The sequence below is a fragment of the Heliangelus exortis genome, chromosome 2, assembly GCF_036169615.1.
Source record: "Heliangelus exortis chromosome 2, bHelExo1.hap1, whole genome shotgun sequence".
Lineage (NCBI taxonomy): Eukaryota > Metazoa > Chordata > Aves > Apodiformes > Trochilidae > Heliangelus > Heliangelus exortis.
In genome coordinates, this window is record NC_092423.1 from 34,240,783 (window position 1) to 34,254,734 (window position 13,952).

The window sequence follows — 13,952 nt, forward strand, 5'->3', positions numbered from 1 at the left end:
AAGCGATTAGCTTATTGATAGTGTTTGAGCAGTGTTCTTTTTGCTGATTATATTATTTTGAAGTTTCCCACCTGTTGAACTCAATAGAAATTGCCTCCCCAAATCACTGAAGTTTAGAAAAGCTGTTTTCCTGTAAATGCATTACCGGGCAGTGGGGAGGATTCTGTATGTGTGGAAGGCTGGGGAGATTCATGCATGTAATTCTGTAAAACAAAATCAATAAAGCTGATGACAGATTAAGTTGCTAAGTTTTGCAAAACTAGACTACTGTTTGGGTCATCAGCACAGCACTATTGGATTTTCTATGGTTTAATGCTGAAAAACAGGATTATTGATTTTAGGATTTTCAGCGTATCCCCTCTGGGAGTTCTTAAGCAGTCTTTATAATGCTTCACACTTAAGTTGACAACTACAGTGACATAACTGTGTCCTTGCCTTAGTAATCATTTTCTAATCATATTGGAAAAGGCTGGAAATGGTTTATAAAATGATTATTGCAGACAAACAGGGGAACAGGAGGGTTGTCGGGACGTTGCTTCTTTGTCTGGTGGGCATTGCTACCTGCCTGCCATCTTCCCTCGGAATTAACTTACAGTCACAGATTAAGACCTTTGACTGTCATAAATCTGCTTCCCAATATGTTTGACTGGCAGGGGAGTTCACAAGCCGTCCCAATATAAATAGGATTTTAGCACATCAGGTGCTGCTCCAAAGTAAAAGGGGCTGTTTTGCCGTCGACTTTGTTGGTGTATATTCATTGCTCCTCTCCCGTTGATGTGTATGCATGCCTGTGTGTGTATGCATGTGTGTGTGTACGTAAAGTAGAAGCTGAGATAGGGTAACAAAATGAACTACTGTATGCAAGAAATATATGAAGTGCACCCAGCTGCTGGCAGCAATTGCTACATGCAGTCCACTGATTATTGCACATATATCGAAGAAAATCAGGGTTACAGCAGTTGTGATGCTCAGGTCCTGCACAGTAACAACATATATATGGAACAGGCCTGGGCGGTGAATCAGCCTTATACCTGTAGTTACCCTGGAAACGTGTTTAAAAGCGAGTACTCTGACATGGACATGGCCCTGAATCAGTACAACCAACCTGAATATTTCACCGAAGAAAAACCTACTTTTTCTCAAGTGCAGTCGCCATCGTACTCTCAGAAGAAAGGTAGGGGCAATTTATTTAAATAACAACAAAAAATTAATCTCTGCTTTTGTTTTTGTTTTGCTTTAAACTTACAGTTGCATCAGTTGGCTCAGATACATCGTTGAATGTGAAGGCTGCCTGTTCAAAATTGAAAGCAGCAGTAGCATAGGTTGCTAGGTGATTGTAAGGTTTTCTGTGAGCAATGAGGATTTCCAAGCACTTTTTCTTAATCTATAAAAGACATTTGCAAATATATTGCTTGTTTTCTGCTTTCTGGGGCTGTTTAGTTCGATCGCTATTCAACTGTGAGCTAGATAAGAAAGTTTCTCTTCTGAAATGTCGTCATTTTATATTCTGCATCTTAGAGCTGTATTTCGGGTTGCATACAATTCCTGTGAGTTCTCATTATCAGTGAATGGGAACTCTGTTTACTCAGCACCTCAAACAAAATACTTCTGTTTGAAAATCGAAGTGTAAATATGTATGGGAAAATGATTACATTTCATAGAGTTACTGTCTTTTAAGTGAAAACCGTGTAGTTTCTGATTATGCAAAGCAAACAAGACTGCAAATTCAAGAACACATCTGTGAAAGGAAGACCATTCTGCATCCAGAAGGTTGATCTGATCAATATATTTGTGAGATATAATCAAAGTGCAATATCTGCTTCCTCAAGGTTAAATCATTGTCTGTTTTTTGCTTTCAAGTAAGAAAAGCAGATATCACTTCGCAAAAAGAGCCCAAAATACCAACAAACACTCGGAAATGTTTTCAGTGTTATTTGTTCCGAACTCGGACAAGCAAGCTGAAGCATACAGAGCATATGTTCTCTGTGTTTCTTTAAAATCACATTATTAAAGAATAAAAATACACAGTCTCGTGGACCAGCGTAATGTCCTTTTTCTATTAAGACCAGATTTCCTGTACGCAGTTACCCCAGACTCAAATGAATCTGATGTAACTAGGTAGATGGAGAAAAAGCATTTACTACTTTTCAAGTGACTTTGTGGTAAAAAGTAGACTGTTTAATCTTATTAACTACATGGAAAGCTGAAATATTTCCCTTTGTGCAGACAGTATTGATTGGCACTTGGTGCAATAAAGTGAATGTTTGGTAGAAAACTGTTAATTTTTTGCATTGAACAGCATTGTGTTTTGTAAGAAAGGAAATATTTTTTTAAATCATTTTATAGAAAAGGGTAAGATCAATTTCTACACTAAATGTAGTTGTGAATAATGCATGTTTTTGTATTGTGCAACGCTTAAAATTATTTTTAAGGCTATTTTTCTGCTAGTGGGTCTTAACTAATGAATTTACAACTCTTTTAGACTTTTCTCATGTCTTATTTTTGGTTAAAGAAAAATAGTATGCAGGACTAATTCAGAGAAAATAGAGACTTGCTATTGCAGAATCAGCAAAGAAATAAATTTTTTGTAATGTTAATGGTTACAAAGAATAATTCAGGTACCTAGATGAGAGCCTTAAGTAAGTTATTTCAATACTTAGATGTCTGACATCTGCTTTGTTTAAAGTTTGGTTGAAAGCATACAGAGTTGTTTTTGAAACCTTCTTGTCTGCCCGTATTTTCTGCTACCTCAGTGTCACTAAGAAATGGCAGTGAATTTTGGTGGAAGCAGACTCTCAAGCAGGCTCTTAATTGATCATTCACGGAGACTGAGCAACGTGCTTTGGGATTTTTTAGAGCCTTATTACTGTGATAATCAATAAAAAGTTGCCTCCCTTCTGTCAAACCTTTGCAAATGCTGAGTTTGTTAAGCAGAAGAGATCAAAACTGTGTGGGACATGTGCTTCTTCTGTTCCTTTTTTTTTTTCTTTTTTAATTTCCATCTTTTAACCAAGCTATCATAAAACGAACGAATCTTTTAATCCTGTCCTAAGAACAGAAGGCTCCACACGGGGCATGTGTGTCTGTATTGATCCAAAATTGATTTTGAGGGGGACAAGGGAGTTTGTTAGGGAAGGCTTGGTAATAGCCCATTAAAGCAAAATTAAGTCTCTAAACAGGTGTTCATGAGGAGTCTTGATTGTTGTAGTTGGTATTTCTGTTAGTCCGCTGAAATTTGTATTAATCTCAATATTATGCTGTTCAGATCAGATTGTATTTTACAGTAGCACATGGAGTATTTTCCTAATGAAACTTTTGATAGCTACGAAATGGTTAAAGTCTTCTTTTCCCCGTGGAAAAAAGAAAAAAAGTCACCTTTTATATGTTGAAAAAAATTATCATTTACAGAGGGGAGTTTAATTGCTTCTCTATGTTTATATCACTTCAAAAGAAACTTTAACAAACAATAACCGAAGATCCCAGCAAGTCACTAAGGGAAAAAAAGAAGTATTTACAAAGTATGGCCAGTTACTCTAAAATATAAGAAAGGACTTAAGCAGCTTCATTTATTTTATAGTACATTAAAAACAATTACTTCTTTATTATCTGTCACAAATTCTGATGAAAGGCTTGATTTTTTTTTTTTTTAATTTTTTTTAAAGGAAAACACAGTGCTCCAGAAAATCATGAGAGGGAGGTGTGGTTTTAGCTTCTTGCTCCCCTCTCTGTTGTGCTGTAGCGTACAGTGATTAAAAGTAGCAGCTCAGTATTTGTGGAAGACCTTAATGTTTTATTAAGGAAGCCCTTCTGGACCTCATCCTACCCTAGGAGACAGACAGCCAGGTAGACTTTGTTTTCTACATGAGGCTGTGAAATCTGATGAGCAGAACAGGGCAGATCATCGTGAGGACAAGGTGCTATTCTCATTCTGTCCCAGAGAGCTTAAACTGGAATATTTCCCCCCCTTCCATGGTATCACAGGCCATGGCAACCTTGCAGCACTGCACATTGAACAAATGATGCTCCAGGGAAGCCCATGCCACCCTACCCTTGCATGGAGGCTGAGCTGCAAGGCAAGAGTGTCCCTCGGTCTACTCACACTGCCCCTAAAGGAGTACTCGGTGGCAGGGCAGAAGTGGTGCAGTCAGGAAAGTACAAAAGAAATATGTACAGAGGTCTGGAAACCTCAGCATCCCGACCTCTGGTGTGTGTGTGTGTGTGTGTGTGTGTGTGTGTGTGTGTGTGTGTGTGTGTGTAGTGGTTTTGGCCATTTGGACAGCAGGGGAAATAGGTCTGCCAAGTTAAAATGGCTGTGGGCTGGCTTTCCCTTCCCTTGGCACACTTGTTTCCCAGGCAGAGTTAGCAAAAGATGCTCGCAGGTGTCTGTGGAGTTAGACTTCAGGCTCTGTGAGGGTGGACCAGATGTAAGCAGAGGCTTCCCCAAAAAACTAAGAGTTTGCAGGCAGGGATTCTCGAGTTGGGCTGTAGCAGTGCTGGCTCCTCAGCTCTCCTTGCTTCCCAGATACAAGGTGAGGTTACTGCTGTTTTTTTAAGGGCTCTTGGTGTGGTGGGAGAATGGAGCTTTGAAAGTTACTGTTGTTCTATTATAATTGTAATTGTCATTATTATTTCCCTTTTTGTTTTCTCAGGCAATTTATGTGCAGCTGAGAATATGTAATGTATAACTGCTGGAGTGTGCAGCTGAATTGGTCCAAGCGGAGCTCTCAGTAGTGTGAAAACATTAGGAGGGTACTTTCTGAATAGCTAAGAAAATGAGAACTGGAGCTTAAATCAAAATGTCTTCTCATCAGTGCAGGAATTACATATGCATATAATCAACTTACAAAAGCACTGAATGTTCATCATCTTGGCTTTTTCAGCAAAGCACCTCCCAGCATGTTAACAATTATTTTGAGCTTAAAAATTATTAATTTTGCTTTTGACTGTCTATATAGGGAGATAGCTCAGAGCAGAAAAACGGCATTTTATTCAGCAAATCATTATGCGTTTGGAATATGTTTCTTTTTTAAGAAAAACATCAGTAGAAAAAGTGTTTTTATCTCCTTTACTGTACCCTTTCCACAACCAAATGAAGGATGGGAAAGCAAACTTAAGTCATACTTCGCTTTTGTGTCAGTAGTAAAATTGATGTTCAGTGAGGCTTAGATTTCTAAATAAGCAAGTTACTTGTGATACTAAGCAATGGTCTTTAAAAAAATATTTAAACTGGGGGGGGGGGGGCAGAAAACTGCATAGTCTGACTCTTAACTGTATTGCATTCTGTAATTGGTAATGGATGCACATACCGATCACAGCAGTTTAAGTGATAACTGTTTGGGTTAAAATGTTTTCAGTACTTCTGTGAAAAATACACTGCTGTTGGTAATGTTTCTGACTCAGCCCAAAGAATTGGTTTAATATATAGGAAACTCATTGAGGGAAAATAAACTATTAAAAATGGTGCAGATTTTACCTTTGCAGAATTTCTTTCCGAACTTTAAGAATCCCATAAATCAAAGAATGTCCAAATTGTGGATAAGCAAGCCAGTTTACTAACAAGAAATGTGTGAATCTGTTTAGCAGCATTCTTGGTGCTTCCAAGCTCAGTGGAGAAATAACCAATTTTTTCTCAGTGGGAGTAATTTAAAGAAAGTGAGAAACAAAAATAAGTATATCAGCCCAGCCTTTAGATCAATATTGATAACAGCATAAACAGGAACAGAGTATTTTTTTTTCTCACTCAGCTTTCTGCTTTCCCCAATAAACACTCTATTGAAGCTTTTTCTGAACAGTTGTACCAAGAATGATATCTGGATGATTCTTATTATTTTTTATAATTTGCAGAGAGTTGCACTGTGACTGTGAAATGGGTAGACCAGCAGTATGAATTCTCTTTTCAGTTCTGATACAGTTGGGGCTTCTCAAGGTAGTAATTAATTTCATCTTTTTCATTTTCATGCTGCACTGTCTGGTAAGTGAATACCAGCTTACTGCTAAGTCCTGAGCTCCTCATTTTATTGAGAGGTCTTTAGTTACACAAGCCAAATCAAAAGAGAGAAAGAAAGATTTCAGGGAATCTAATATTTGACTTCGCCAGTGTACAGTGAAAATCAAAATACTTAATAATGGTCCTAAAACACAAATATCCCTGTGTAATAGCAAAAATGGCTCTTTGTGTATGCAAGGTATAAGCCTGTGTTGGATCAGGAACAACCTAATAAGGAACATATGGTATATAAACATAATTTGTTTGCATTGATCTCACTCATATCACTGTTTGGTAATTAAATATGGTTTGGGTCCTAGAATTTTGTTAGTGTGTGGTTTGATCCCTAAGCCAATATTACATTGTCTGCACAGAGGCCTGGAGATGTGAAGTCTGCACAATGATAATTTAACAAAACTGGAACAGGTTCTTTACTTTTCTCAAAATATGATTTTTTCCTAGTAAACGTCAAGTAGAGAGGAAAAAGCGGTATCATTTTTCAGGGATTTTATTTTTTTTTAAATAGCTTTTATTTGCCTTGTTATGGGGTGGGGAGGCGAGCTCTGGGCAAGAACAGCCACCGAGTGTCTCGCTTGTGTGTCTCCAGTCTGTTACAGGGGGTCACATACATTGCTCTAAGGTGTCATTCCTTAATACGGTAATTTGCAGGAATGCAAATGCAACATTATTAATGCAACCCCATACCTCAGGTGACTGCATATGTTAGCAGATCTTCTGTCTTTAGGGCTGTTGGGGCAAACGCATTGTGAATTTTTCCAGTGGAAGGGAATTGTTTCTTGCCATACCTCTGCAAAGGGTGTTGCAGGCTACAGTCACAATATAAAAGATACTGTAAACCACTGCCAAGACTGGTTACAATGGATTATACAACACATTCTTCTAGGATACAGGGAAATGGTCCTGCTGAGTACTTAGCCTTGCCAAGATGGTAGGATTAGGCAGACTGGCAGGTGGGAGTCTGGGGAGCAAAGGAGTTACTTTAGGCTGCAGGGAACACACCCAGACATGGCAGGTCAAGGTCATTCCTTGGTGTTCTTCACTCAAAGCAGAGATCCAAAATTGGTACTGGAATGAACTGTCACACTTGACAGGTAGTTAGCTTTGAGGATCATACCGGATGCACCGAATAGTGGCCCACGAGGATGCTAGGATGTAACAGACAGAGGCTTGAAAGACTAAGGAACAATATTGGGTATTATTATACAGTTCAGTGACGTTGCTGTTGCTTTTGAATGGTTCCTTCTAGCTATTTACTTTGTGGGTTTCGACCAACAAAGACCGGATGAAATATGAATACCAGAAATAGCAACCTACCCTGTGTTCCCTTGACACTTGTTATCAGACATTCTTCTTTTGTAAGAGACCACCTGGGTTATTTTGTCCAGACAGCATCTACATCTTTCACATAGGAGTTTTTATTTTTGGTCCAGAGTTATTGAATACATAAGATGCTGAAGTACTTGCTGATGTGAGAGACATGTCCCTGTTAGTCTGCCCCTTCTCTGTTTTTCCCAAGTGCTGCAAGAAGTGCAAGAAGTCTATTGCTCTGCTTTTTCCTCAAACCATCCATCATACAACTGCAGCACGGCTTCCCCGAGCAGCACTATTGCACTATTCACAGCTCCCATGCTAGTACCATGTTTAGAAAAAGACTGTTGAATTTACTCCTGCTGATACTCTTTCTAACCCTGAGAAGCAGCAAAAAATGCATTGTGTGTATCTGCACTACTAGAAGTTATTTACAGTGGACATTATGGTTTGTGAGAACTGAATGTAAGTCCCCTTATTCCTCTTGGCATGATGTCTGTTTTTCTGAATTATATCTTTTTAAACTACTGCTGAAGGTCCAATTTTCCTACTTTCTAGCAGTTTCCTACCCCATTAGCTGTTGGAAGGAGGGTTAAAAATATACGTAAGTGTGGATATCAGCCTCAGATTTGTAATAGAAAGCAAAACAGAGTTGATTGCACACTTCTATTGCCAATTATCTCAGATACAGGTTTTTTATTTGTGTTTCCTGTTGAATCAAAAGTGTTCAAAGTGTGTGCTTACCCCATGACATGGACAAAATCCCGCAAACGTGATGAATGTAAAACGTCTTAAATAGCTGGCACTTAACACTTCCAGTGCAGCAAAATCAGCAAGGTGGTTGTGTGTGAGGATGCAGTTTTTAATTTCTGACTAGGAGTGCCTGTAGAAGATTTGTCTTTGCCAGATTGGAGAGTGTTTCCTGGGTTGTATAAAGTCATGAAACTCCAAGAAGGAGGTGACACCAGCAGTCACGTGTGCAGGCTACTGTATATATTTAAGGAAGCAGTTTAGACAAGTGGTCTCCTGCTCCTCCAATAGAACAAAGCTGCCATTACATGAGCAGTGCTAAACAGATTATATACTTAATGAAATATCAAGGCGTTTAATTCAGAAGTAATTCTTGAGGAAGCAAGCCAGGGATACTGAATTTTAGAGGACACAGTCTATGCTGCACTAAGTCTGCATTTCATGAACAGCAGTTACCAGCAATAACAAGAAGCCATTAATCTTTACCAGAAATATAGCAGAAAATCCTGCCTACTTTTTTCTGCTGACTCTGCTGCCTCCGGCATCAGCTCTGTGTTGTGTGTGTGTTGCATGTGCAGGGGCAGGTGTGAGCAAAAGGGGGGCACGATGGAGATAATAGTCCCTGCTAATCCTCCATTGGCATAATGTCCATTAGGAGTCGGTGATGTAAATTAGAGTCAAAACCCTGCTGTCTCTTTTCCCCTCAAGGTCACAGAGCCAGCTCCACGTGTCCACCAGTCTATTCAGACGCAGCTTGTTCGTAGTGAAGAAGCATAACCTGAATATGACTCTGATATTTTACTATACTGTAGGTTGGTTTCATGCATCAGTAAACTCTCTGCTCATTCTCCCACTCCCCTTTCAGATTCCAGGAGGAGTATTAGTGAACATGAGATGCAGGTACCCAGACATGGCTTCTGAGTGCTCCTGCTTCTCAGCATTACATAAGAGGGATAGAATTCCCTCTATAATCTCAGGTTCTCATGATTATGCTCAAAGCAGAAATACAAAGTAGACTGTACAAATACTTCCTGCCTTCTTTACTTTATCCTAATCTACTCTTTAGCCTCTGGAAAATTCGAGTATTTTAACACTCAGTTAATTTCAAGTGTTTTCTCTCTCATTTGGGCTTTTCTTTCTGGAGAACCTCTGGCAAGTGTAATCCTTGGAGGGTGCTTTCATTTGAGATGTCTGTTAGTGACCCAACCCTCTGGCACCTTAGTCACAAGAAAATAATGCCCCCACCTCTTGCAGCATCCTCCAACCTTCAGCTGCCCTGAGCTTAGTGGCTGGTTGGCCTCCATGTGCTGAGTTGCTGAGCTGTACTGGTGTGAGGGCTGCACAAAGACAGCAAGCTTGGAGTCCAGCCCAACATGTGATGCCACAGATGGGTTCAGCAAGTAGAAGGGGTAGTGTCAGAGGCAGCCACATCCAAATGACTCTTCCTTTATTTCTCACAGCCAGTTGGCAGCTGATGGAAAACCAGGAGGAGTGGCTGGTGCACCAGATGAGTGTGCTGCTATTCAGAGCAGTCTAAGTAGGCTGGGAAAATGGGATGAGAGGAATGTCTTGAAGTTTATCAAAGGGAAATGTCAAATCCTGCACTGTGGGGTAATAATGAATGCAGCAGTACAGGCTGGCAGCTGATAGGCTGGAAAACACTTTGCATTGAAGTACTTGGGGTTTCCTGGTGGGCAGCAAGTTGAATGTAAGCCAACAGCTTGTCCTTGTGGCAAGGAAGGTCAAATGGTGTGCGTTAGGCAGATCATCACCAGGAGGATGGGGGAGGTGATACTTCCCCTCTGCTCAGCTCTGGTGAAACACATGTGCATTTCTGGACTTCCCAGTCCAGGAAGGACATTGACATAATGAAGAACCACGAAGATATTGAAGGGACTGAAGCTTCTGTTCTATGAGGAGAGAATGAGGGACTGTTCAGCCTGGAGTAGAAATGTCTCAAGGGGAATTTTAGCCACGTGTATAAATACCTGATCCCCCACCAGGCAGAAGACAGAGCCAGACTCTTCTCAGTGGTGCCCAGTGACAGGACAAGAGGCAATGGGCACAAACAGAAACAGAGGAAATTCCATCTTAATCTTTTTGTTTGCACTGTGAGGGTGGCCAAGCCTGGACATAGGTTGCCAAGAGAGGTTATGGAGACTCCACCCTTGGAGATACTTAAAAGCCAGCTGGGCAGGGTCCTGGTCTACCAGCTGTACTTGGTCTTGCTTGGACCAGATGACCTGCAGAGGTCCCTACCAACCTCAGCCATTCTGGGATTCTTTGAAATATTTACTGCACTCCAATAATCTTACCTGGTTGCAGCTGCACTTTACTCTCTCCCCTCAAAGTGAACCTGAGATCTCTGTGTTACAACTTGGCAGAGATTTTTCAGAAGAGAAAGTTATGTGCCATAACACCATTAATTATGAGTCACGGGAACACATATTTTGGAATGTTTGTATATTACCCTGTTTCAGCATTCTCTTCAGTTTAGAATTACTTTTTGACTGCCATCAGAATTGTTTTGGGGTTTTGCTCAAATTGAAAATATGTTTATGTTATCAAAACAAATGACATTGTGGGAAGAGAAGCAAAAACTGCCAATGTTTTTCAAAGCAGTAATATTTTATTTCACTTGTTGGGTGTCTGGTAAGCTACTTCAGAAGAGAAAAAGTCATTTTAGCTCATGCACATAGACACACACATCTTTGAATGCTCATGTATTCTGCCCTGAACTTGTACTGTATTAGATGTTCCTGCACACCCAGGTAAGATGTGATCAATACAGCTTGGGCTATCTGTTGCCGGTGCTTCTCCAAGCACAGCTGCAGAGCTGTTTTGAAAGAAACAATCTCTCAGTAAATATTTCTTATGGCCGGGTCCCTGAGTCACCCTGCAACCTGGGATTTCATCTTCAGTGTACAAGTATATTGGATTTTTTGCGCAGCTGAAAAGAGAAATTTATTGTGTGTGTCACTGTTATATTTTTCACATCAAAGCCTTTGAGGTGGAAATAAATACATTTATTTTTCTGAGGGAGTATTTCACTCAGGAGAGAGGAGTCATGTTCTGACTTCTTCCTCTTTACCAGTAGATGCTGAATCAGTCTGAAAATAGAAGACATTGTAGACTATGTTTAAATAGATCCCTAACAGAGAATGAGCTTTTTATTCTGGAAATTCAGTGACTTCAGAAGCATTGTACTGTTAGACAAGATATACAGTGCATTTTAATACAATATTTTTACATCAAATGTATTGTATCATTTCATATTGAGTTTACATTCTTCATCCTCTTTTTCTTTACAGGGTATATACCCAGTTACTTAGACAAGGATGAGCTATGTGTAGTATGTGGGGACAAAGCCACCGGATACCATTATCGCTGCATCACTTGCGAAGGTTGCAAGGTAAATGGCACAGTGGGAAAGTGGGAATCAGAAAATAGCTCTCCAGCTCCTCCATTATACAGACTTCCTGAACTGTGCTTCAAATAAAACAAAGATTAGAAGTGAATAAGAACATCCAGTACTGATGATAAGCCCTATCTGGCTATGCTGCTCTGCAGTTCATATACATAAGGAGTATTATTGATTTTTGCAGTGTTTTCTTCTGAAAAGGAAAGGAGAAACTCAGACTTCTGTTGTTGCTGTTTGGCTGATAGCTTTTGCATTTTTCCGTTTTTTAGTGTTTCTTTGGCCATGCTCTCAGCCACTGCAGTTTTCAGACTCCCAGCAACTTCAGCAAAGCTGCTTATGCCATAGCTGAGATTCTGCCTGTGGCCACAGAGTCTGTAGCAATTAACAGTGTTCCAGTGCCTCTCGTTGTCACTGTGAAGAAGAAAAAAATCAAAATGCTTTCCACATGCTCACACAACAGTAACATCCATCACTTTGGGAAGCATTGATGTCCAGCTAAAAAAAGATTTTGACTTCTTTAACTTAAGCATATTGAGATGTGCTTTCAGCCCTAAATTGTATCTCCAAAGACACATGCAAAATTTAAAAAGAGATTGCTTTGGGCAAGTAAATGAAAAAATAATTTGAGTAACACAATCAGGCACATCTACACGATTACACAGCCATAAATTTGCCTGAATAGCTTGACATCCTGTAAGAAAACTATTCTTTCCTGCAGAAAATATAAAAATCATTGTGTTTTCTCAACAAATGGGACCACACATGCATAGGACCAGTGTCATGGGACTAAGCTGCAAAAGTCTTATTCTGTTCGTCCCCAAGGTGTGGAATATTTGAATCTGAGATTATGAGTTTTGATTGGCTTTAGAGCCCCGCATCACAGTAACTCCTGTGTTGAAGCAGTCCTTCAATTGTACAGCATTGCCCTGAGTCAAATTTATGAAATGCACAAAGACCTAAATATCGTATGTATATCAGGTTTGTGCTCATACTCCTAATGGTTTTATACCCATACATACATAATATGTATGGGAACAAAATTTATCTGAAGAAAAAAGGTACTGAAAAGTGATTCTTACACATTTGCATCCCGTATACCAGGTGATAACAATACATAAAATGTATGAATATGACAGAATTCACATATAATGAGAACTCAGCAACACTATGGCATTATGAAATATCTTTTGCTTCCAGCAGAATTGCTGTATCTCTCACCAGCTTTCCTACTACAAAATTTACTTTTATCTTCATGCAAAATTCTTCTCTCTGATGTACAATTTAAAATAATCCTTATGTATACATGAAACTGAGCTAACAGTTTGCAAAAAGTAATTAATTTCTTTCTCCTAATTATTGCTGACCAACAAACAGACCATTTTGTTTTTGTTTGTCATTGTTCTTGCAGATTTACTCATTTTACAAGCTGGGGGGGTTTGTGTGGACAATTTCAACCTGTGCTTTAGAGGATCTGCATATGCTCCTGAAGTTGCATGATTTATCAGCAAAGTTATATTTAATCAATTCTCAATTAATTTGACATTTGCAAGATACTTCTATTCAAAATCAACGTGTAACAACATTTAATCAGGGCTGACAGCCAAAAATTTGCTTTGGCAAGGGCTTTCTTGAACAGATCATCCTCACATGATTTCTGAAGAGTAAACTGGAAGGAATTTAAACACAAATAAACCAGCAGTGAGTTCTGATGGCAGTGAATTCTGAAATGTTCTCTGAACTGTACCCATTGTATTTATTGTGACTTAGGTCACAATAATGAAAAAGAAATCTGTAAAATCCAGTGAAGAAATGTGGAAAAAGAGTAGTTGCACTGCAGTAAAATTTGCCTGTTTTTATTGGTAAAATCAACAGTTCTATGATTAAGTGTTTGGACAAAAAGAGAGCAGCTTCCTTATCACAATGTATCTACAGATGATCAAAGAGGTCTTCTGCAAAAGGTTTCTGAGAAATGCAAAGATGAAATGTGCTGACCCCAAAACAGGTGGTGAAGAATCTTGCCACTGTGAAGATAGAGTTACATTAATGGTTTGGAAAACAAAAGTTGAGTACCACTTCCTCAGAGTCACCAGAGATTTTTCCATTTAGAGATTGCCCTAGTTTTCAACCTGGATTGAAACATGGTGTCCTGAGTTGTCTAGAGCCATCTTCAATCTACAGGGAAGAGAAGGACAGGTCCCATCTGTAGGAATTTATCACAGGATTGAGAGTGTGTACAAACGGAGTTGTTGAGTGGATGAGAGTTTGAGACCTGATCCTAACCCTGCATTAGGAAATCTTGCCTGTGATTTCCTGGATTTGGGCTCAACCTAACAGGTCCCGGTCTTGAAAAGGCTCACACTTTATGCAACTCAGTTTAACTGAGATTTCAGGCCTTATCATTATGTAGGAAGGAAGAGTTGTACTCTTAACTGGAACAGGATCTTCTAAGATCAAATTCTAATGGGG

At 39.4% G+C, this 13,952-nt stretch overlaps 1 protein-coding gene across 14 annotated transcripts in view; it reads left to right on the top strand.

The window, feature by feature from the left end:
- The window catches only part of THRB (thyroid hormone receptor beta), a 174,228-nt gene that overhangs the window by 141,405 nt on the left and 18,871 nt on the right, over window positions 1-13,952 (top strand). For 13 of the 14 annotated variants that reach the window (XM_071735509.1, XM_071735516.1, XM_071735510.1 and 10 more), the window contains one exon: window positions 11,377-11,477. In XM_071735509.1, the coding sequence (XP_071591610.1) occupies window positions 11,377-11,477 (101 nt within the window). Of the gene's footprint in view, window positions 1-831; window positions 1,175-11,376; window positions 11,478-13,952 lie in introns of those variants that run through there. The other variant, XM_071735521.1, reaches the window with a different exon arrangement.